This window comes from Phalangium opilio, unplaced genomic scaffold (assembly GCF_054372755.1).
Source record: "Phalangium opilio isolate 3A_F unplaced genomic scaffold, DU_Popi_V2 ptg000229l_1, whole genome shotgun sequence".
NCBI lineage: Eukaryota > Metazoa > Arthropoda > Arachnida > Opiliones > Phalangiidae > Phalangium > Phalangium opilio.
The window spans coordinates 1246796-1272866 of NW_028324220.1; the positions used below are offsets into that span (position 1 = coordinate 1246796).

The following is a 26071-nucleotide window of genomic DNA, read 5'->3' on the forward strand; positions in this document are numbered from 1 at the left end:
TCCTTCATGTACGTTATTGCGTTAATGACGAAAATACGGTTATTAAACGACTGACATTGCCGTCGCTAAAATTACTTCTACACTGGCAACTACAAATGCGGATGGATATTCTATAGAGATAAGGAGTCGATAATTTCCGTTTTATTTTCATTAATTTTAATAACGTTTCTAAATTTAAGGAGTTCTTGCTCTTTTTAAACAGTCAGTAGAATATTTCACATATTCAATTTTATGTCTCAACACGCATTCCCTTCAAAATAATTAATATCATAAAATAAATTCGGAAAATCTAATTTGTTCTTGAAGAAGCGTAAATCTGGGAGCACGGCAGCTCCCCGCCAAATCGAGCACTGACATCCTTTTCTCGAAGGAACTCACGGCACTTTTTAGACCACTGTAACTTCGTGATGGGTATAGGTAAAAGTCTGACATTTTGCTTGCCGCGAGGACTGTCAATCCTAGCGATAGTTTCCAAATTTCAAGTTCCTAGCCTTTATACTTTTCGAAATATCGAAGGTGAAATCTACCTTATTTTTTCACTCACTCAGTCACTCACCGATCATAAAAATTCTAAGGTACTTCTAGGGTAGATAGAAACTTAAAATTCAGGATTTAGTTTTCATTTATTTTATAAAGCACAGAAAAATTAAAATATCTCGAAATTTTTATAAAATTGTTCTTTAGTTCTTTATTTTAAAACTAGATGGCGCTGTCGTCTTTTCAACAGAAATAGTGTGTGTTTTTGTTGAAAGGACGTAAAGGTCGTAACTGATTCAACTTTCTTATTTTAGGATATAGCGTACTATCTTTTTTGTATATTCTCTAGGGGTCGAAAGGGGTAATTCAGCGTAAATATGGACCAGCGTTAACAATTATATTGGCATAAGAAGTACAACGATAGGGTCTTGTTTTAATTTAACTACAGAAGTATAACGAGAGGGTCTACAAAAAGAAGTGAGATCCTATGAAAAACATTAACATGTACAAAAATGGGCCAAGCCTCGCCTCGTGCCCTTTCCGCCATAAAACCTTCTGAGATCCCATGTAGAGCCAAGTCTGCCTTTTTGTTCGTATTCAATCACCAATTGAACAATTGTGTTATAAATTAAGTCCTTTTCCTAATTAATAACCATTATTCTTTGACTCTATCATAATTATACATCTTTGTTCGTATCAAAAATATCGTGACTTGGCAATCGCATGTAAACGTGTACATAGGGTTAAGCAAAACTTGCCTTATAAACTTGTAAATAGGGTTATGCATGACTCATCTTATAAACTTGTATTTTAAAATCGGCGACGATTTATTGAATATCCCCTCGACTCCCCTTTAATATTACTTACCTGCGATTGCCAAGTCACGATATTTTTGATACGAACAAACATGTATAATAATGATTGAGTCAAAGAATATTGGTTATTAATTAGGAAAAGGACTTAATTTATAACATAATTGTTCAATTGGTGATTGAATAAGAACAAAAAGGCAGACTTGGCTCTACATCGGATCTCAGAACGTTTTACGGCGGAAAGGGCACGAGGCGAGGCGAGGCGAGGCCCATTTTTGTACATGTTAATGTTTTTCATAGGATATGTCATTTCTTCAATTAACTTAAAGGGAGTAAATCGATTAGCAGTTAAATCAGTTGATTGAATTAAATGATGAATAAGGATTAAACTAATATAAATAAAGAAAAATTGCAATATCGGAACTTCAATCAATTGATAAACGTCAATCTCATGATTTGTTTTTTCTGTCTTGGTCCAAACCAAGACCTTTTTTAATAAATACGCAGTGAAAATAAGCGCCTTGCGAGTAGTGGCTTAAATAGACAGCCGCGGTATATAATATATAGACTGTTAGATCTGAAGAATGATTTTAAACACGTTTAAAACTACGTTTTTGTGTTATTTTTACTGTTTTTTCTACTTGTTTATAAAACAGTTTAAAACACAGTTTAAAACAACAAATCGTGTAAACAGTAAAAAACACAACTTTTGTTTTCTTTCTAAAATTTAATTCCCTTTTAAAATCATTGCAAAGAGTACAAAAGTTGCGCGTCAAGCAAATGGTATAGTCCCATTGTTGGACCGAAGCCCATTGGACCGAAACCGCTTTTTGGTTTTTTATGGTGAATATATTTAAATTTCCAGCCCAATGGCGGGTTTCTGCTGAATGGGAATTTATTTGAAAGAATTAGTTAATTAAATGTCTGTGAGGATTTCGAATCACCGCAGCAGCATGGTTGAATATCAGGCTTTTAATTCTGAGGCTCGGGTTCAAACCCAGAGAAGGAAATTGTAAGTTTGGTTAGGTTAGGTTTTTGCGCTTTTCAACGATAAATAATAATGTTAACCAATTCGTCAGTGCTGCGTTTATTTCCAAAACATTATAAGTTACAAAAGCAAATAATTTTTTTATATTGTAATGTGAAAATTCGTAGCAACGGCATCAAGTAGAGCCAGAGCGATTTCAACTTTTGATAAATGTGCGTTTTTCAAGGATTCGTTGTAGATTTTAATGGAATTTGAATATCTCAAATTGAATTCTGCATATTTTTTCATTGGTGGTTTTAAAGGCTTTCCTACGTCTCGATCCAATTTGCATCCACGATATTCAACTTGTAGATCCTGAATTGCTTGAAGAAATGGGTAAAGCGAAGGCTTGGAGTTGAATTTCTGATTAAGCTTGTGATGAAATCCTTCCAGATGATTGTTTGTTCTTAATTGGAAATTGGAAAAGTGGTTCCACATATTTCGGGAATGCTGTTTGCTATCCAACCACGTTTCCACGAAATAATTGAGGAACCTTTCCACGTTCGGCTTCTTTGTATAAGTAGCCAGAGATCATCCTGGTCGTCTAGTGGAACTAGTGCAAATGCCATCAACCGTTTTACCATTCTTCGTACGTCCTCATCGCTCTTGTAAAGGGTGGATAGGCCTTTAGAATTAATAGCTCGCCACACGGCCTGAGTGAAATGGAAATAACAACCTTTGATAGTAGCACCGGCGAATTTTTCGGTAACACTTCCAATCATGGCGCTTTCGAAGTCTATCTGGAATTTCTTTGGGTTGAATGTAAGGCCACGTTTAGTTGTTTCTTGAGATATAATATCAAATAGTCGATTATACACGTTTTTGGTGTGTACAGGTAGAAGGGCATAAACCAAAGGAAGCATAATTTGGTTGTAGGAAGCATGGATACCGTAGAGTTGAGCAAATTGACTTGGACAGGCATAATGGGTTCCATCCATGAATAAGCAGTCCGCTTGACAAAGAATTCTTAAAAATTCCTCAGAGGCAAAAACTAGGATCTTGTCATCTGTACCATTATCCGCAACTAGGAACCTTTCCCCAGACTCTCCGAATGTCTTCCATTCACTTTCTAAATGTATGTCACGGCGATGTAATGGGTTCGCAGGTAAGTGAGCGGAACGTCTGTATAGCACTGACCGCACCGACTTGAATTCCGGCAAAATAGCATGGGTTTCAATCTCTCTGCTCCCGCTAGCAGTCGCTTGACGCTTTGTTTGTTGGTACGCATCGTTGAAAATATCACGAACCTGTTTTCGTTTATTTCTTGGAGAATTTACCTGTTTTATCATTTCAGCTTTGGCTTGCATCTTTATTATAATGTTGGAATCAGCATCGTGAGATGGGTGATTTAACGGGGCTGCACTTTTTATTTCGCCATTCACTTCTATTATTCGAACCTTGCAGGAGGGATTTCTACATTTATAATAATTAGTTTTATCCTTTTTCTTATTCAATTGAAACAAGTAGCCATTATTAATGTAAAGAAAGCCGCCTTTATCAGCAATTCTCTCCATTATCAATAGGCCTTTCCGAAAAAGTTTCTGAGCCCGGGGCAGCTTGTTTAAAAGGTCCCGCGCACGCGCATATCAACCAGATAAACGTCACTGGTACGTCAGTGGGTGCCGTCCGGCGCTGAATTATTGAGAGAAAGTTAGGCTTAGAGCTTTTTTTTAAACCGTTACAAAATAGAAATTTTTAAACGTCAAAGATGGATGCGGAAGCCGCTCAACAAGCTTCGAAGAAATTGAAAAAGTAAGTTACTCTATTAATGAAATCTTTACAACGTAAATAGTTTTACTAGAGGAAAATAGTTTGTAACCTTGCTTTATTTTTTATTAATAAGGCAGAGTCTCAAGAACGCTAAAAAAGCAGTAAACAAAGTTGAACCATTACCGAAAGGTAACTGGACCAAACTTCTAAAAGTGCTTCCAGGAAGATTTGAAGAAAGCACTATTTTAGTACTTCACCATAATTCCAAAGCTAAGAAACATCTTCCTCAGGGCTAAAGGATGTTTAAAGCTGAAAAGGTATCAGAGATTTTCTTAAGCGCAAGTTCTCATTTCCAAAATGATGTGTTATGCAAAACTCGCCTTATAAACTTGTAAATAGGGTTATGCATGACTCATCTTAGGTAACTGGACCAAACTTCTAAAAGTGCTTCCAGGAAGATTTGAAGAAAGCACTATTTTAAAGCTTCACCATAATTCCAAAGCTAAGAAACATCTTCCTCAGGGCTATAGGATGTTTAAAGCTGAAAAGGTATCAGAGATTTTCTTAAGCGCACGTTCTCATTTCTAACCTTTGGAGAACATACCAACGGCAACGTCGTACGTTTTTATCAAGGGCAAGGTTGAAGCATCATTTACTGTGCATTCACACTATGAAATAGCCATCAAATTAAATTGTGATAATGGTGTAGTCGAGAGTTCTTGGTGTGGTTGCAAAGCTGGTGAAGGGGAGGGGGTTCGTAAGCACGTTGCAGCCTCTTTGTGGTACTTGCTCGATTGCAAGCGAGATGGAAGGGTTTATGTCCCTGATACTATTTCCTACACAGCTAAAGCCAGAGCGTGGGTACTACCTAATACCCAAAAAAAGCTTTCAAGCACAAAATTTTCAGAGCTGGACTTCATCAAGCACATGCCTGGGAACTCTAGCGAAATACAGAAAAAAAGACAAGAAGGGCAAAGAAGCTATTCGTCCTTGCAAAAATTTGGAACTGAAGACGACGTAAGAAATTTGAAACTTCGTATTGAAACAACTTGCAACAGACTTACGGCTGCGAAAAGGCGATCATTTCTTTGTGAGATACAACGAGAAAATCAGTTTCTTCCTTCAGAAAGCGCTAGGTCTCAACCTGTGGTCATTGTCAATGACGATATTGTCCAAATATCACTACCAGCAAGCTTGTTTGACCTTGATGATAGTTCAGAAACGCTAGTCAGACGTGCACTTGCTGCAACCCCTCCTGCCTTAAAAATTACTTTGCCAACTGCTATCAGGCTTGAAATTGATACTAGACAACAATCAAATTGTTCTTTATGGAAAAGCGAAAGGCGTCATAGGATCACCGCTTCACAAGCAGGCCCTATATGCAAACGACGGAAAGCAGTTAACAAATCTTTCCTTAAAACTATTTTTAAAGGAACTGATTTGTCCAAAAATAAATATGTACAGGAAGGATTGAAAAATGAAAAATTTGCTGCTGAAAAATATAAAGCTATTCGCTGTGATACAGTCACCTTTGCAACTGGACTTTGCGTAAATCCCTCTTTGCCGATGTTGGGTGCTTCTCCCGAACGTTTAGTTTTTGAGAAAGAGGTTGGTTACGGCCTCCTGGAAATAAAAACCTTAGCCAAGTGCAAAGAGAAAGGTCTAAATTTAATGGACGCTATCGAAACCAAAGAAACTACCAGCAAGTTTCTTAAGAAAAATGAAAATGGGGAGCTACATTTGGATCAAAACCACAATCACTATTATCAAGTTCAAACGCAAATGCGTATAACAGGTTTGAAATGGTGTGATTTCTTAGTAGATAATAAGCCATTCTGTGAACGCATAGCTTTTGATGAGCAATTTTTAAAAAAAACAAATAGTTCCTAAGCTTCTGACGTTCTACGTAGAGTATGGAGTGCAATACTTAGAACAACAAGAAAAAGCCTAAAAATTGTGATCTCACTTTAAACTGTGCAATTTATCTCATTTGATCTCATATTTAAAAAAGTCAGTCAACAAATGCTTTTTAAATAAAACTCATTTTTATTTTACTAATGGAGCTCTGATTCCTCAGACATTTGTATGGCTGGTTTTCTATCAAGCAGGGGCTCATTACAAAAATTCACTAAATAAGTTCCAATTTTCCATACTTTATTTAGCTGGGTTGTCATTGAATTTGGAAATATTGCACTCAAAATGTTATATTCTTTAACACTCCTTATAACTCTTTCTACGTGTATTCGCACACTCGAAATATCTCTTGTGTAAATCTCTTCCTCTTTAGTTAGTTGGACTTTGCCGTTCAAGAAGGGTGGTATATTTAAAGACACTCCTTGTTTATGTAGCAAATCTTTTACCAAAAACCCTCTGTCTGCCATTACAGAATCTCCAGGCTCTAAAAGAGTAAGTATTCCGCTTTGTTGAGTTAATTCCACGTCAGACATTCGGCCAGGAACGAAAAATGTGACACAAAACTAATAAATCCATTTGGGTTAGTTCCAATAAGGGCTTTGGCTGTGTTGTGAGTCTTGTATGATGACCACGTATCACTCTGGTTGCTGTAGTCACTTGGTTTTTGGATAAATAACTCGGTCGCGTCAATAATAACACGTGTTTTTGGGAATTTTTCCGTGAACTTAGTAGGCATATATTTATCTATAGTGCTTTGTAAAGGCAAAATTCTGTAGCCAGTCAAGCGCTTTTCCAGTAAACCAAGTTGAACAAATAGTTGACACAGTAGAAACAGAAACGTGAAACCGATACCCAAGGTCTTGCTCCAATAGATCGACCCTTAAACGGCAAAGTGTTAAAAACAACTGATCCTGGAACGATAAGCTCATAGGGCGTTCACGAAGACGCTTAATGGAAAGTCTCTCATTCTTTCGTTGTACCGTAATGCATTGTTAAATCATTCAAATCCGGCTAAACGATGCTAAATAAGTCTTCAAAAACTTCAAAGGAGTCCCAACCAGTATAGAACTTTAACACCGATGGTGAAGATGAAACCTTTTTTAATGAAAAACACTGCTTTTCGCAAATTAGTTACTTCGATGTTGTAATCCTTGATTTTAGTTGTTAGAGCTGATATAGTTTCTTCCAAAGACAAATTTTCTTTTTTTAAGTTATTAATTTGGATTTCCATATTTTCAAATTTTGACACATCAGCTTTTAGCTTTGAAACATCTTCATTTAGTTTAGTATTTTCCTGTTTCAAACTCGCGACTAAGGAATATAGGTTAAACATTTCTGAAATCCGTTCCTCCACCTTGCATTGCAATTTAAAATTTTTCTGACGTAGTTTACTAAAAACCGTAGCTAGAGAAATGGAATCCTCTTGAAGGGAATAGTCGTGGCCTATTATTTAAAATATTTCTATTTAATAGAACTTTCAAAATAAAGGAAAATGGGAAAATAAATACCATTTGAGAGAGGGTTTTGTTTGGGACTTGATGAGGAACACTGAGGTTCTTCACATGGCCAATTTTGGCTACAATCAACTTGAATCTCTAGGCTGTTTTGATTTTCTTCCCCGATTTCAATTTCATGTGACACAGCTGGTAAAACTTCGTCCTGAAGTTGATGGAAATACTTTGGTATTTTATCATCGTATAACTTCCTGCCTGACTTATTAAAATGAAAGCCACAAATAACTTGATGTTTTAAGCCAAACGTCTTTCTCACAGCCTCCGGATTCCATCTTTCATTCACAGCGAGCATTCTAGGCTTGCACATGTACCTATACGAATTGAGATAAAGCTGAGATCGATTCATTCCCTTAATGTCCACAAAATACTCCAGCCTGGTTAAACCGCCAACTACAACATGATTTCTCCCCATTGTCTTTTTGGCGTTCTTTTTTAAATTGCAGATAATTCTCAATTCCCTGTCAGTCTGAATCCAGAGGAATTTTATTGAGTCATACAAGACATTAAATTAAAGCATTAAAAACTATCACCGATTTGCAAAGTTCTTCCATAACTCCAGGGAAATAAATTACTTGCACCTGGGGCACTTTCAACAAATCCCAGGCACTGTTCAAGTTTTTTCTTTTCTGAGAGGAGTAACTGGCTTTCAAAACTCCGCTGAACAAGTTGCCGAAAACAACCATTATCGAGAGAAAGGACCCATTGCTAAAGCGAATCGCTGGTGACGAAGTTATATTGTACCCTGAACGAAGAAAAACTTTGTTGCAAACTATATTTTGTTCTTATGTGCAGAACTCTTAAGGCTGTGCGTATATTCGTGACATTGATTTTTTTCCCTATTTCGATTTCATTAATTGAATTGACGTGTATTATATTCAATTTTCGAAATCCTTAATTGTAAGTAATTTTGATCACTTAATCAGAAAAAGGCACACATGGAGGGCCAATCAATATTAGTCTAAGAAAAAAGGCAAAGCAATTAACTTTTTAAATATTCGAAGAGAATGAATTTTATTTCCTAATATTTTGCTGTAGATTGTGCTATCATGAGAAACGTATTAAGCCTTATACCATGTTTTCATTATTTCGCCTTTATTCAGTCCTCTACGCTACGGTACTTGACATGATCAAAGTTGTTCAATACAAGACAAACCGTGGAAAATGTTTTTCCTGATTTACTTAAAACATCGATCGTGGTTTATTTCAACTTGTTGTCCAATCCATTTTAGAGTTTTTATAATTTTAAGCGATTTAAGAAATAGCAATTCGTAATGGCTCAAGCCGTGTCAAAACATTAATATTCGATATTAAATTTAAAAATTCCGATTTCACTAATAACTATTAGAATAATGTCGTCCTATTTTAAAATATTGTCGGTCGTAAGGATTTACGCACTAATACAGATACGGTTTTTACCTTTTCCTAAAATTGCTCCAAAATATAGAACGAGTTTTTGAGAGGCGACAAACATCACTGAATTTTGATTTTCCTTCACCCACATCTGAATGACGTCAGTCGTCACTAAAACGGCAAGTACGCAAACCAGCCCAAACCAAATCTGTAAGACAGAAATATAATACATTTCTGTTATACAAATCCACGTGGAAAATCGAAATGTTTACTGATACGAGACAAATCAAATTTTCCTTGAACATATCGTTCAAATAGTGAATGTTGGCATAAATTAGGAATGTATTCTTACTTCTTTAGAAATAATGTTTAAATCGTCGAAGGCACCGATTGGTTCGGTATTGAACGTCATGGTTTTCCTCGATAAAATTCTGACACAGTCATACGTGAGAGGTACTGTTGCAGTCCAATTTTGTCGGTCTTTTCTAATCCTCATTAAATTTCCGAAACTTAATGGCGTCGCGATGAGATTAGTTCTCTGTAAAGGAACCTTTGACAATCAGTAGTCATCCTCAATAAATTCCGTTTATTGACAATCAGTGTGACTAATGGCGTATTAAAAATTTACTGCATATTTCCGGAAAGAAATTGGCAGAAAAGAAGCGTTTTATTTCGAAAAAAATCTATAACTGCAGAATCAATCTTGGTTTCAACCAGGGAACTTGTTACAAGTAGAATAGAAGAGAGGCCCTAGAGCAGCTGATAAGGATCGACGAAGTAGGGGGTGTACCTCGTATGAGCAGTTCTCGAAATAGCAACCACGATTCCAAAAAAAAAACTGCGGTGTTTTTCAAAACTGCTGTTTTAGAAATAGTGGCTGCTTTTTTGGGAAATAGCAGTGTTTGTATTCATTTCTTAACAATGCAGTTGTATTCCTTGGCTTCAAAAACTGCCTATTTCTGTGATCATTTAATCAGTAATGTGACCTAGTAACGGATCATGTTTATGAACTGTTTTTTCAAATTACACAGACTGTATCAGTTTACGATTTTCATACCAGGATAGAAAAATAATTCGAGAAAGGTTATATTATTTCAGAAGTAGATAATTGTAAACAGTAATTTTTTGGGAAAAGACATATTATAATTCGAGAAAGGTTATTTTATCTCCGAAGTAGATAATTGTAAGCAGAAATTTTTGGAAAAGGCGTAACATTGCCACACTATTATCAAAATATCACTAACCTAAGTCTAACTAAACTAAACAAAACCTAACCTGACCTGACCTGAGCTAATATTATTTAGTTGAGATAATTAACTATAACCTAACCAAATGATCCATATCTGACCTAGTTCTTTTTGAGTTCAAATAATCCAGCTGGGCCAGCTTACACCATAATAAACAACTATTGTTTTTCGCATATCTGTTTTTCCGCTCTTTAGAGAACTGCTGTAACAGTAATTGCTATAGCGGGTAAACTCCCATTTTGGGAACCGTTATTTAGGGAACTGCTGTTATGAGGACCTATTATGAAATTCGCTCATATGGGAACAGCTCATGTGAGGGCTTCCCGTTTTAGTACACCTAAAACATTTCCCATTAAAACTTTAAACGGAGGCGGCGGCTCTAAAGTCTAGAAAATTGGCAACGCAAATTACAATTTGCATTGCGGGACTCTACTGCATGACCAATAGGTCGTGCAGATAACATCTGACACCCTTTTTTATTGATAAAATATTGCTATTTCCAGAAATTGCTTCCAAAATAATTTATTTTTTCCCGATTCCTTAGCTAAAATCTAAGACCATTAAATACAGATGGACTAGAATGATAAGCTAAAACCCCCATCTTCAAACTTCAGCGCGTATTGTCGCCCCTAGCGGGAGACTTCCGAAACTTTCCAAGGCATAGACTGTGACCTCTATTATGTCGTCTGCTCGGATCAATTTTTATGATTGTATGATATAGGCACGGTTAGGTTTTTTTTTCTCTCCGCTTTTTCGCCTTTTATGTTCGTTTTCTTATAAGTGATGTAAAGATTTAGTTTGGGTATTTAAGATGGCAAGCAAAAGGTGCGTTTTCGGAGTTTGTAAAAATAATCAACGATATTCTGATAAATCCCATATGAAAGGCATTAATTTCTACAAAATACCAAACCCCAAATATCAACTTTCTAATAGTGAATTATGGGTTAAGGCTTAGGGACGAGAAGATTTTACGTTACGAGACCTTCTAGTTCGCTATAAAGACAAAACGACGAAACAATTTTACATATGTTCTAAACATTTTGTTAATGGAAATGGCCCATCTGATGAACACTCTAACCCTATACCAAACACTAAATGAACTATAGTATTCTTGTGAGCATGGAATGTGCAAGGTGTCTCAGGTCAAACTTCGTTGTAACGCTGGGTACAACTTCCTTTAAAAAAACCAGCAATTAAGCTTGTTGAATTAAGGAAAAGCTTTCTTATGAAAAGTGCTTACTGCTATAATTTTCATCAAATCTTTTTCGAGATCTTTCCTCTTCAATATGGTTTTGGTTTCTACTACGTAGTTTGACCGCGTTTGGTTTGTTAATAGGGAAAGCTTTCCGCCAGTATTTAATAAAAATATCATAATCGTTGAGGAATGCCAATTTTTTTTCAGCAATTCCAAAAGTTCAGTTCGTAGTTGGTGCCTAACACCTCCCTTAAATTATGTAAGGAATCCCTTATCACAGTAAAATAACTTGGGTTGGTTGACACAATTTCTAAATACAATAATAAGTTAATTACAAAAAATTTAGAACTATTTTAAGAATACAATATGTAATGAAAATAGCCTTCAACATGCTCCCAAAAATATTTGGATGGTATTTCAATCTCATATGACCTCTTGGTCTTTATTCCGTCTATAAATATTATTAATAGTAATTCTTAGAACTATTTAAATAGGAAATATAATTGAAAGTAACTTACATTCAACTAAACACTCTCTCCAACTTAGGTTACGTTCCAATGTGTTTAATGGTCTAAGATGTAACTTTGACTTTCGAGCTTTAACGGGCCTAATGTCGTCTGCTATTTCACACGCCTGTTTTTTGATTAGAAATAGTTTCAATATTGGTCGCGGCGTGGCGCTAGAGAGACGCTTCCCACAAGGAACCACCCGCCCTATCTCCATTCCAGTCCATCTGTGTGTAATGGTCTTAGCTAAAATATAGACCGAAGGTAAGTTTCAGAATACATTTAAATCCAATTCAGATCATCTGAACTTTCATCAAAATCGAATTTCATTTTAATAAATTATTAATTTCAGTAGTCAGCGAAATCTGTTAGTGTACTCAAACATATATTTCCATTTGTCGTGCGGAATACGTAAAGGAGACCAAGGTGTGTATAAAATCAAGTTAATATGATATATTTTAATCTTGACTTATTATTCAGCAGTCGACTTTATTTTGGAATTTTATAGCCCTAAAACGCTAATAAAACGTTTATATAGACTGTAAAGATTTGAAATGGATTTTTTTATGTTCTTTACGACAGTCTAAAACATGATTTAGCCAGGAAGAATTCATAGAGTATACAACGCATTCGGTCTGCAAAAGGCAACGTTGATTCCCTAGTCGTAAATACTAGTCGGGCCGACACCAAATCTGATCAATCGGGTCGATAGAATAATCTAATTGTCGGTCCCCAATGTTTCATTTCCGAGCCGTTGTGTAGCCAAGGCGCACACGGAGAAGAACAATGCGGCCTTCAAGTCGGTTTAGTAACGAGCATATCTTTTTCCGGTTGGCTCGAAGACTAGTACAATATTCTGACTGTAATTCAACAAGTTAATTTTTAGTCGGGTTGAAGGCAACGTTATTCTTCTAGGAGTGCACAATGACAATAACTATTATGCACCGAAAGTACGATATCTCCAATGGGCCGATTGATCAGATGCGGTCGACCCTACTCGATTCGTTTTTGCTGCTGGGTATGGTTTTGAGAAACATCATATGGCGGTTTTCCTCCAAGGTTTTCGCATCAGCGTTGCTCATACTCTAAGTTGTAATTCGAGACACATTTATACTACTGATTTCTGTAATTCGGAACAAGTGCCACACGAGAAGTGTTTCAAAAATGTTCAATTGTTCTTCTTTAAAACGATGTAATTTGCAGTGATGTGAATAATTAATAAAGAAAATATACAATATTAATTTTATATTTAATATAATCTGGTTTCTCCTCTCAAAGTTAATACAAATAGAACAAGACGGCCCAAGGGCTCGTAATAATAGCCATATCGTACGAGTGATTAGCCCCTCTATACCCTACCCTAATGAGTGGATACCCCTCTATACCATACCCTAATGAGTGAATAGCGCTATATTTTTCTATGCTTAAATGATGTACCGTGCATAAAATCAGAGTTAATAGCCCCTCGATTCCCTACCATAAACAGTGATAAAATTATAATCGTAAAAATTTACTTATGCTGTAATTCTAATATTCCGGCGAATCGAAGAACAGATAGTTTTAGTGATAATCCCCTCGATGAATTTACAACATAGACTTATGACGATTCACACTTATCGCATATTATAAATTTCTAACAAGGAAACGCCCAGAAACGTTTGAAAGAGAGTTTAGTTATAGTGATTACGCATTTTAGTGATTATCCCCTCGAATTACCTTTAGCAATGCTAAAATGATCAAACGCATAACGCTCATTTAACACTATGTTAGCTCTATCTAAACCCACATTTGAATTAACCGCCAAAACGTTCCAGTCAAACATAACATAGATGGCGATAGCTACCGAACGAAACACATGAGGAGCGCGGTAGGAAACGGGGAAAATCGTTATCTATTTAATTAACACATAAATAAAAAAAAATAAATATAAAAACCCCAAACATACAAATTCATAAGTATCCGACCCCACAGATAAAAATTCAAAAGTATCCGACCCACAGATAAAAATTCATAAGTATCCGACCCCACTGATAAAAATTCAAAAGTATCCGACCCCACAGATAAAAATTCAAAAGTATCCGACCCCACAGATAAAAATTCAAAAGTATCCGACCCCACAGATAAAAATTCAAAAGTATCCGACCCCACAGATTAAGAGGTACCCCACCCCACATCACCCCGACATTTTAGAGATAAAAATAAATAATAAAAAAGTCGGGGTTTTGTATCAAGTTTCTATGGTTCAATGGTAGAATGTTTGTCTACTACGCCAGCGATCCGGGTTCTATTCCCGGGTCTGACCTGAAAAAATTTTAATTAAAATTAAATCTGTAACCGAGCCCAGTTACCCCAATGGGTGGGTTGTGGTAATATAAAGTTCCTTTTAAGCTAAAATCTGACGATAACGAAAGCGAAAACTCCGGCCACAAGTACTACTACTACTACTACGGCTCGGGTCAAACTAAGAGCCTATCGCATACTACGATATGGCTAATAAGAGACCATTTCAATATAACTAAAAGCGAAAGACACGGCGTTAAATTTTTTTTCTTCCGTATCGCTAATAGGCGCCAGCGCTATAGTCCTTTTTAACCATGAAAATGCGCAGAGACGGCATTTTATCAACCTTTTGAGAATTGTTTTCCCCTTTTTTACATAGAATAGGTTTCAATTCAGCGTAGTGATGCGCTCCCCATAAATACCATGCAGGAAATATGTCCAGTCGTTTCAGTGACGTGCATCTCTTGTTCTGACTGTTTCTCGGTTATTTAGTTTTGAGTCGGTTTAGTGATAGTAATCCAATTCTGTCGGTAGACAAGTTAGTTTTGAGTCGACTTCCAGCCCGCTGGATTCCTATCCGAGTGCTCATCGACTACTCAATGGATTGGACCGACAGTCTGATAACTCTATCCGGCCGATTGATTAGATTTGTTGTCGGCCCGACTGTTTTTCAGCAGGGGATTCCTCGTCGTTTTTTGAGTCGAATATCCAACTTAAGGTGGTCTGAAGACGTTTACGGTCAACTAACCGATTTGTGCAACTAACCGCCTGTACCGACAATAAGCGGTCCACAAAACGGATAGGAAATGCTACTGGGGGTATCATACCGAATATTAATGTTGAAGAAGTTAGAAACCCAAATATATTTTCTCAGTTTCGATACCAGGACTATCAACCTACTAATTTTCTTGAATATGGAACTATTGCTATTTATTGATAAGCAAATACATTTGCTAAAATGAAAAACTAATTATTCAACGTTCATTTGGATTGAGCTGTAACCATTATATTCTCGTTACACCACAGCAATATTCTTAAGGCTCGTTTACACAAGAGCAAGGTTCTCTATCTGAAGCGGAAAGTAGGTTCCGAAGTATGAAGTCGTATCTCACGCAGAAAATCGGTTTTGTTGTAAGCTTGTTCTCTACGCGAGGCCTATCGTTCACATGGGCGCTTCGAGTTTGCTAGCTTTTGGGTACTCTTGCGAGAAGCCGAGAAGGTGAACATACAAAATGGCGGCGGGACTAGTAATGACAGTATCATATAATATAATAATAATTACCTGCCATTTTCATTTCCCTGACAATGGCTTCCCATTTTAAATTGTGCAAGTCCCTGTCTCGATAATTAATGTTGGACTTCTCTCAAATCTCCGAGTAGTCACAAATTATATTTATTAAATTTTCCTTTCTGACCGTGTCTTTTTTTTCTATTGTTGGCTTTTACAATTTTTTCATGTTCTTTTTTTTCTTTCAAAAACATGGTTCTTTCTATGCTGTCATATTTTACTCTCAAAATCAAGCGTGAATGACTAGCAGACGATGACAAATTAACCACCCACCATGCGCCCACTAAACCAATGCTTGTCATTGGATTGCAAAAGTCACATGACATTCCGATTAAGCTGAACCCGTGCGAGAAAATCTACCTTGGCAAATCGCGAGCTTATTCGGAAAATCAGCTTCATCTCTAGGCAAAAGCTCGTTCAAGTTATATTCTCGCGGGCATGTGAACGCTGACACGAGATACTGAAGCATGGGTCAGCTTCATCTCTCATCTTTAAGCTTCATATTCTCGCACTTGTGTAAACAAGCCTTAAGTTATCCAGCATGATGCTTAACTTTTTTCATACCGAAGATAAATTATCTCTACCAGAACAAAAAGAGAACATGCACCAAAGAATGGAAGCTATAGCCTTGTCAGAACTAATATTATTCATTTAAATGTGTGCTCAACTTAAGTTCTCTTTCAGCAGATTATACCTTTCAACAGCGGACAAGAGACAACTCCAATTTTTATCCTATTTATATTAGCTTGGGCCTCCGGAGCAATTTGTTTTCGATCCAGTCCGAACGAAATTGAGCACTACTTTCCATTGCATCTAGCAAATGTATGACTATGTATAAATGTAGTAAAGCTATACAAAAATGTTAATAGAATTTTGAGCTTTGTAGATACAAAAGTGTCAAAAGCATCGAAATGCCAAAAACTATTTCCCATATTTTTATTCAATATTTTGCATAAAGGAAATAAGGTTTCGTTAGATTTCTGTATATGTCAGCAAAAGGTAAAAACCAGGAGTATGAACCAAATTGAAGAAACTGAAGCATTATTAGGAAATTTGAATGTTATCGATTATGTTTCACATCTCAACAGTCCTGTAAAAAGTTTTTTGCTTTACATCTTTGAATTCGACGATGAGAATGTTGAAAAACTTCAATGTGACAGATTAGTTTCAATGTTGAATAGACAGAAGACCAGTTGTTGCGGATGGAAGAATTAGTGGGTTAAAGCAGTTGAAGGAGAAAAGGCTAGCTAGAAAATAGTAGTTAGGTGAAAAAGAAATCGTAACGAAACACTATTGTCGAAATTTATATGTACTGCAAAGGTGGTTTAAAATGCAATAGAGTTCCCCTGGGTTGTAAGAGAAAAACAGACAAACAGTCTGAAGCGTCGAGAACAGAATCTCTCCATGAAATACGTTACTCAGAGAAGTAAAAAAATAGTTTCTTGCTCCCGTACGACAACTAGTTCGCACTAATACCAGTAGCCTCTGTAACGCGTCAGCCATTGCTCTACCGGATGCTACGTGAAATATTCCTAACATCATTCCTGGCTTAACCATGGAAGTGTTTATGAAAGTTGTTTTGACCTTTTTAGTTTCACTTATTTCCAGTTCTCGTACTTCAAAACAATCATCTGCATCGTTTTATAAATAAACGATTATTCAAGAGTTATCTCATTAATATAAATAACACTCGTGCTGGCCTTTCCCGGATTAAGTCGTTATGTGAGCTGATTAATCAAATTAAAATCAGCATAAAAATAATTACTATACCTATATCTTATATTTTATTTGTGTTCTTTAGCGCACTAGCTTTTAAAAATTCATATCTAAATAGTTTCAAGTTAAAAGTGACATTTCAAGTTTCAACCCGATAATGTCGGTACGTCATCAAAATGCTATAATATAAAAAAAGAAATCATAAAAACTAAAGCAGTGAAGAAAGATTATAGATTTACGATCGATATTATTAAGGTTTTTTCGGATGCAATTTCGTTGCACCATATCGAAATTTTCTGTATAGAATCATGTTCGAAAAATGGTCTTTAAATGTATCCCAAAAGCATTAGTTTCACTCCACTAAATTCAATGAAATAGGACAATTTCCCATAAATAATTTTTCTATCCTTAAAAAACATACACAATTCTTTCTAAAGATGTATCGTTAGTTAAATTAACACAATTAAGTCAATGTGACGTTGTTCAAAAATAGAAGATTACTCCATTTAAGACTACGAAGAACCCTCAAAATTTAAATACCCAAGAACTCTGTGGGGTGTAAAAACAGACAGACAGGCACGTCGAAATTAGAGCCCCTGCGTGACATACATTACTCGGAGAGATAAAAAGTAATAGAAAGTAGGATGAAAAATATATATTATATGTTAAATGGACTAGCTACGAAGGGTAGTTAGGTCAAAGCGCCCTACGTCAAGTTCGGTGTCATGAATTGACATGTACAGTGCACTTTTTTCATAATTTATTACATTTATGGAGATTACCTCAAGTCCATCACTTGAATAAAGGCATTCCTTCGGACAATCGATAAACCTATTGATTGAAAGACAATTAGGAAATAATTTTTATAATTGGAAAAGCAACCGTAGTAGGAGTACACCGTAAACTAATTGTGATATTCTGATATTTAAAAACTGGTCTAAATTGCATTCATATTTAAAATAAACATATAACATTAAGTACAACTGGTATCAAATGTTTGATGGGTGTTATTAAATACCATTTAATGAAAACTGAGGTGAATTCAATTAAATTTAAGATTCTCTACCATTGGACCGAATTTCCATTCGACCGCAACCAAAGTCAAAAGGTCCATTGGTGGAAACTGGCCTCAAAAATCTGCATTTAACGTAAGTGTTCATTGTTATTTTCTCTTCGATAATAACAGAGTAATAAGGAGTTACATTTTCAAACGACTTGAAGGCTTATTGAAATATAAGACAAAGGTGAACTAAACCTTAATCCAAAAGATATTCATTGATATTATTGTAAAATGATGCTTAGAAAGGAAAAATTTTGATTTAAATCAGGGTTAAAAAATGTTACAGGAAATTGTCGAGATTTTAATAGATTTATGTTTATAGTTCAAATTTCAGCAGAATCAAGCATAATTAGTGTTGAATAAATTTTGTGATTGTTTGGGTTTTTCTAAACGTTTAGTTTATCCAAAACCCAACATTTTTCGGGCCGTTTACGAAAGGTTTCGTTGTCGTGAGCTTTTAACGATAAAATAACCTTATTTAATGGAATTAAAAAAGTTAAACCCGGGACGCAAAAAGTCAAAATGATTAATAATTTTTGACATAACCAACCATAACCTAGCTTATTCTAACTCGGTCAATGAAAACCAAACCCGTGCGCCAAATTATTTAGGAAAAGTCGTCATATTGGTGGGATAGCAACTAAATGTAAGCAAAGGTATTTTGGAATAGGCGTCAAATGTATGGGTAAATATCTAATTGTAAGCAACAATATTTTGGGAAACGCATCAAATTATTCTGGAAGTAACTAATCTAGTTGAACCTTACGAAATACTGACGTTTCTCATCATAATCTGACATAACATAGCCTTACCTAGATTAATACGATTAACAACAGAAGAGAGAGTAATGAAATTATAAAATCCTGAAACTAATTTCCAAAAATGAACGTCAATAACTCGACCTATGTGAAATTTCCCAAAACAATTGCTTTGTAATTGCGAATTACTTCATTTATTTACGCTAAATGTAGATAATTTTCAATCGACGTAAGTTTATCTCGATGGTTCGAAACCCGCCATTCCGATAGCTTCGTGTCTTATTTGACGCATTTCGGTCGAATGGGAATTCGGTTCATTGGGAAGATACTGCTTGGTAGGTCCGAGGTCAAATTTTTAAAACAGAAGAATATAACTCTGCGTTAAATTTATGATTGAAATCTTAGATTTTAGAAAAATGTATTATTAAATTGCCCCATAAGATAATAATTTGAAACATCTATTAGAAATCGAAAGTTTTAGGACGCTCCCTGTTTCTATAATTATAACCAAGCAAGCAGTAAATAGAAAACTAACTTTGGAGCTACTAAGATCTCAACCAAAATTTTTGGAAGTATTATTCGCTGTTAAAGGCGTACTTTATTTTCCGTTTGAGAAATATTTTCGTCTTTGATTTTCACCTAGATTGAGCAGCATTTGAAATTCTTGTTACATATGTAATAATTTTAACTAAACGCTAAGGGTTGTACTCCATCTATATTTGCTTTTGATAAATGTTACATAAAGTACATTACCTAAGACGTTTTGTGTTTTCGAAAATGTAAGTGAACATTCTTGGAAAGGCATACTTGGGCATCTCCAAGTATGACTAGGAAAATCAATTAATTAAAGATCTCAAAATGAAAAATATACAAGTCAGTGACATCTTTACGAAAGATATGTCGCTATTATTTTGCGATAAAATAAAATTATTAGTACCAATTATATATATCTGATTAAGGCTAGACATTTGAACTGATATTTTTGTCATTACAAGCCCTTTTACCCAACATCCCGTCCCCGATTCTCTTATTACTTAATTTTCTATTTAAAGTGTGTGATCGTATTATTAAAGTAAAAAGTACTGTTTTCTGACTTGGAATCCCACTCCACGAACTTGGGTAATAGAAATTCGATTTAGTTAGTGAGTGAATTGTCTAGGGTATCTTTTAAACAAATTCTGAGTTTGTAGAAGTTTAATTCAGCACATTAATTGTCTTAAACTAAGTGGAGTAGGTTTTGGTCAGCCCTAGACCTAGCGATGCCGTTTATCCAAAGGGCCGCACTTGAAGGTTTTCTATTCGTTGCTTAGGTTAATTCAGGGTGAAACCTTAACGTTTCAAGAAAAATAATGTTTGATCTTTGTATCATTTTTACAAGGAATACATGAATAGATGATACTAATATCTGATTGAATGCAAGGGGAAGGGCTTGAAACTTTGTTAAGCTGCGCGCTCCTCTTTCCATCATGTTTTATTGGCTGTTCATATGTATAGGAACAAAGTTAAATTAATAAAACCACAGAAATATAAAATAAATGCTATCAAACAACAAACTAAATCCACCTTACGACTCTAAATAACCAGTGGCGTCGCTAGGCCTTTTTTGGGGGGGCTATAGCCCCCCCAAATTCCAAACTTAGCCCCCCCCCCCAAATAATCTGTAAACCCTACCAAAAAATTGCTGTTGGCAACCTAAAATTCTGTAGCAATATATAAAAAAATTATAATGATAGATTCGTTAAGTTTCATCTCTGCAGAGATGAATTTACATATCAAACAGTACAATTTTGAAGAAAAGAACAGGTGGAGACAAGTAAAATGTTTCATGTTCTATCGAAAGGAGTCCCAGTAGTGTGGACTAAAAGCTAACCAAAACTAAAAATAAACCTAAGACGAGTGAAAATCCTTCATAATCGGTTCCGTAGTTTTTATCAATAAAAGGTTGTATATCTTTAAAATACAAATAATTTCACGTTAACACAAATTTAAGGATAGTTTTAAAGGTCTACACATTTTCCAATGAACCCATTATGCAATTTTCTTTATAAAGTTCTTATAATAACTAGTTTGCCCAGATTTAGCCCCCCCAAATTTCAAAACCTAGCGACGCTACTGTAAATAACTCATATTCATACAAAATACTTCTCCCGTTATCATTAAATATATAGCCGTTACAACAAAAAATAATGAAAAAATAGTAAAAAAAGTACCTCAAACAAAACATCTCGACGTCTACTTTAGGGAACCAAAGCTTTAACTCCAAAAAAGAATATTTAAAAAATATATACAACCCTTAGTCTACTCGTTTAGCACATGCAAAAAGAACTTGTTTACATTAGGGGTTGGCGCTCAAAAGTCGCGAGAATCGCGGTGCAGGTCGCTATGTCAATATGACCTGATTGCTTAGTGCAGAGAAATTATGCATGACGTCAGGGGTGACGATTTTTATACCTTTTCTCCTTTAACTCAAGCAGAAAGACCCAACTATTTCCTATTTAAGATTCCAAGTAGAAAAATATCTATGTATTGCTGTTGTTACTGAACCCTGTTTTAACAGCTAAACTGATCTGGATGATACGACCGGGATAAACATATAACATACATTTTATCTCGCTAATATATTTGCGCCAGTTAATGTCGATGTTTTTGTCATTGTACGTCGAATATTCGTATTCAAATGATTAAGAGATATAATACTTTTTATCGTACTTTTTACATGCAGCAATCGTTTCGAGGGATGATTTCTTCGTTTTAAAACTTTCCTAATTGATTTTTTTTTAACATTTCATATTGTTTTCTTAAAATTCTTTTTTTTTTCTGATAGAACGTGTAGTTCGTTTCGATAACAGCTAGTTGCCAATAAATGCATGTTCTCCTTTAGTGTCGTAATAAACAAGATAGAGCTTATTATAGCGGAAATTGAGTTTTTGGATATATCTCTTTGGAAGGGAATAGAAAAATCAACCATCTTTTAGAAAAAAAAACCAGAGTCCATCAATTCTTTACGTTGATATGTTTTAATTAGGAATCGGTTAGTATTGTTTGATATCTAATTTTACATGTATTTACTCGTAGCAAGTAATTTTTATCGACTGTTTCACTCCTGAATCCAGGTAAACATTTTCCTCATTAACCCCCTGGTTACCTTAATCATCTGGCTAACAATAACTTACCACTTTAAATTGTCTTAGTACGCTTATATTATAGACGTCTTTATTCATGATTAACGAGACAAGGATATTACAATCTATTTCTAATTTCTACAGTGACTTGGAGATATTAAGAACTGAGTCCAACTCCAAAGTCTCCCTGAACTTTAGTGAAGGGGCTGAGCTGCAGTCGTATCTATGGAAACGTTTAATAACGTATAACTACGCTATTATTGACCATATTCAGCGTCCAGCCATTAAACTGTCATTATCATATCAAATAGTGTTTACGAAGTTATTTGCATATAATAATCATTATTCCTCCTCCATGATGCAGTTGATTAACTTGCCCCAAGTTAATTTTTATTGCGACAAATATATGTAAAATTAAGCTTACATTTTGCTAGAACACGAATAAATTAAAGCTGAAATATTCCATCACCATGGTAACGCTTCAAACATAACACACCTCTTAGTTAGTATGCAATTTGTCATTTTATCTTCCATCCCAGGCTGCTCGCTCATATTTATTTCAATACTAGGCCATTTACATAAATTGTTAATTTTCTTTTTCAGAAACAGAGCTTTAATAGCAAGAAGTGTTATTATTGTAGGCTTACATATTTTTGATTACTGTTAATAAGTCGTATTATATAGGGCGTACAATAGTTTTTTGCAGAGCTGTGCTAATTAATTAGTTATCTAATTGAATTTCTAATTAATTAGCAACATTTACAAATTGAAAATGGTAATTGAAATTTAATTACCTTAGTGCTAATTGAGAAGTAATTCTAATTAATTAGTATGCATCGGAAAGGTAATTATCTAATTTAAATTTAATTTGATTTAGGATTAACTAATTAGCTAATTGGATTTTCAATTATTCTTTGATACCAATTTGTAGTAAAAACCAAAAACGAGAAATCTACTCTTGATTCATCTATTCGAATATGAAAAAGGCCTAATTATATCGATGAGGAAACCTTAGTGTTACTCTAAATTTTTCAGCTCCTCAAAACATGAGCGAATACTAGTACACAAGTAAAAAATTTTGTAAATCCAGAAGTATTATAATACTTCTGGTAAATCGTCAATCGTAACTGCCCCATTTGGAAATTTCGACTGTTTTTCCTTCTCGAATTAATAGCAGTGCCCTTGGATTTACTACGCAGGAGTCCATTACAGCAGCGCCGTCACCAGTATAACCTTTAAGTTGGGCCACGGGAGGGCCAAAGAAAATGGACTTTATTTACATTGGCGGCCAGAGCTTTTAGACCATTTTCCATAAAAATTGAGAATTTGGTGGTAAATTACCTCGGTAATTACCTTTTCGTAATTTACCGAGAAAATCGAAATTGATACCCTAGTTTCTCTGTTAAACCCCTGTGAAAGTGTGACTACAGAGTCCATATGGTAGGATTTCACTTTACGATACCCCATCAACAAACACTGGTTTCTGACTAATTAGACCATGAGGAGTTCATAAAAAAACACAAACAATTCCTAGCGTGCCCCAAGTATTTTTGAAAATTTTAAATTTCATGTACTAACCACTATTGAGACTAAAGGTATACTGCACTCAATATTTCAATAAAAGTAAGGGGGACTTAACAAATTGAAGGACTCGCGACGGTAGCATGACTATGAACTATTAAAGACCTACTGAAAAAATTCATTTCTGAAAGACAATAGAAAAAAATATTTTGAAAGAGGGGTCAAATTCTTGGTGGAAGAAACAAAATGTAAGCATTAATATTTTGTAAAGGTGTCATTTATGGCTTAAAGTAACGATATGTAAACAATATTTTGGAAAAGGTGTCAACCTAACCTATTTTTTCGTACATATCGATACTTAAACCAATAGTTTCACACCTTTTCCTAAATATTTTTTATTACATATCGTTTGGAAAAGATGTCAAATTATTGGTTTAAGCAGGGATAGATAGACTTTTTTAAGACGGAATAAACAATGTTTGGCCTTTACTTCAGTCCGACTCATAGACGAGTATATAGCCCCTTCCTTCAACACGTAACCAAAAAATTAAATTATCTTATTGGCTCACAAAAACTACGTATTGGTGACGTTGCTGACAAGAAGGGCCAAAAATATGTAATTCCTGTTTACCTCTGTCGCCATGACTACGACCCCTCTTGCGGTGTACCATAGCCCACTCGATCACGCGCGTCAAGACGTAAGCTGCTCGCGCTATAGCTATAGAGCGCGGATCGAGTGGGCTTTGGTTGTACAGATAAGCGTCTTCACAGGGGTTCAAAATGGAGCCGTCTAAATGCGAGGGTCCGGTAATTATTCGGGAATTGTTTTAAATAGCAATTAAGAAGGTAGTTAGTGAATTTGGTGCCGGTGTTTTGGAATTGGAGTACATCTGTAAGGGTGAAAAGTGTTCGCTAATTCTTTGTTAAGCCAATCATTTCTACTATCCTCATGATTTTGTAAACGAATTTGATGAAGTTAAGCAAGGCTTAGTGAATGGTCAGGAGTTTTGTGAGCTTAGTGTTTGGTTAAAACCTGTTCGTGCTTTAATATCTATGAAGACTTTTACTCAATTCTAACTCACTTTTAATTTTCTTGGGTATTCCCCGTTTTTTTTTCAGTTGCAAGTCCTATGTCTTGTGAAACAATGTTATTTCAAAAATTACAATCCGAGCCCACTCCAACTTGGCAGACGAAAGGGCAGACGACGTTTATTTGACCCGGATATACATACAACGCCATATCAAAAATAACACCCGCCTCTTCTTTCATACCCTTCCGTCACGGGTAAGGGGGTCGTGGACTAGGACGCGCACCCGAATAACCCTGTTACCCTATCCGTCTTAAAAAAGTCTATCTATCCCTGCTTTCTCGAAATTGAATTTGTAGCTCTACATAAGGATATTTTTTAGTAGTCAGCCTGACTAGTGAGCCCCCCCAGTAGCACGAGTGTTCCGCGTTCGAGTCGGTTCGAGGTAGATTCGTCGGTTTATGGTCCAGTCGGTAGTTACGACTAAAATCCGACTCTTATCCAACTTCAGTTGCCAACTCCGCTTTGCAGTCGGCCGTGAGAACAATAAAATAGAGTTGGCTGATAGTTGTCTTTAAGTCGGTTAATGTAATGAAGGATTAGGTCGGCTGCTCGACTCCTTACCAACTAACATGCGTTTCTATCAAATAAAGGATAACAACAAGGGTCTAGAGGTCGACATATCCGACGGCCTACCGATCACACTGAACATTTCTGATTTTGTTGTAATGAAGCTTCTTCCGCGATTGAGTCGGTTCGAGGTGCATTCTTCGCTTTATGGCCTAGTCAGCACTTAGGACTAAAGTCCGCCTCTTATCCAACTTCAGATACCAGCTCCGCTTTAAAGTCGGCCGTGAGAACAAACAAAAAGAGTTGGCTGATAGTTACATTTTATGTCGGTTGGAGTAAGAAAGGACTAGGTCGGCTGCTCAACTCCTTACCAACTAACATGGGTTTTTATCAAAATAACAACAATTAAGGGACAAGAGGTCGGCATATCCGACTACCTACCGATCATACTAAAGATTTCAGATTTAGTTATAATGAAGCTTCTTACGCGTTTGAGTCGGTTCGAGGTATATTCGTCGGTTTATGGTCTAGTCGGCACTTACAACTGAAGTCCGACTCTTATCCAACTTCAGATACTAGCTCCGCTTTGAAGTCGGCCGTGAGAACAAACAAAATGAGTTGGCTGATAGTTACATTTTATGTCGGTTGGTGTAAGAAAGGATTAGGTCGGCTGCTCAACTCCTTACCAACTAACATGGGTTTTTATCAAAATAACAACAAGGGACAAGAGGTCGGCATATCCGACTTCCTACTGATCATAGTAAAGATTTCAGATTTAGTTATAATGAAGCGTCTTCCGCCTTTGAGTTGGTTCGAGGTAGATTCGTCGGTTTATGGTCTAGTCGGCACTTACAACTAAAGTCCGACTCTTATCCAACTTCAGATACCAGCTCCGCTTTAAAGTCGGCCGTCAGAACAAACAAATAGAGTTGGCTGATAGTTACATTTTTTTTTCGGTTGGTGTAAGAAAGGATTA

The 26071-nt window shown here is 35.7% G+C and overlaps 1 protein-coding gene and 1 long non-coding RNA gene across 2 annotated transcripts; one reads left to right on the plus strand and one right to left on the minus strand.

Moving 5' to 3' along the window:
• Window positions 1–6080: 6080 nt before the first annotated feature.
• LOC149614059 (uncharacterized) lies at window positions 6081–6930 on the minus strand. The gene is made up of 3 exons (XM_089858013.1): window positions 6921–6930; window positions 6472–6819; window positions 6081–6400 (listed from the first exon to the last, which is right to left on the minus strand). Exons 1-3 carry the CDS (start codon window positions 6928–6930, stop codon window positions 6081–6083), a joined length of 678 nt encoding a protein of 225 aa, XP_089714139.1.
• An 18006-nt stretch (window positions 6931–24936) lies between these two features.
• On the plus strand, window positions 24937–25469 carry LOC149614060 (uncharacterized). Its single transcript, XR_016376219.1, has 2 exons — window positions 24937–25286; window positions 25353–25469. It is a non-coding gene; the product is annotated as an uncharacterized LOC149614060 (long non-coding RNA).
• The last annotated feature ends 602 nt before the right edge of the window (window positions 25470–26071 follow it).

Coding starts and splice junctions, on each gene's coding strand:
- LOC149614059 (XM_089858013.1), bottom strand. Junction 6,401..6,471: donor TTTTTCGTTCCTGGCCGAAT/GTCTGACGTGGA, acceptor CTGTAATGGCAG/ACAGAGGGTTTTTGGTAAAA.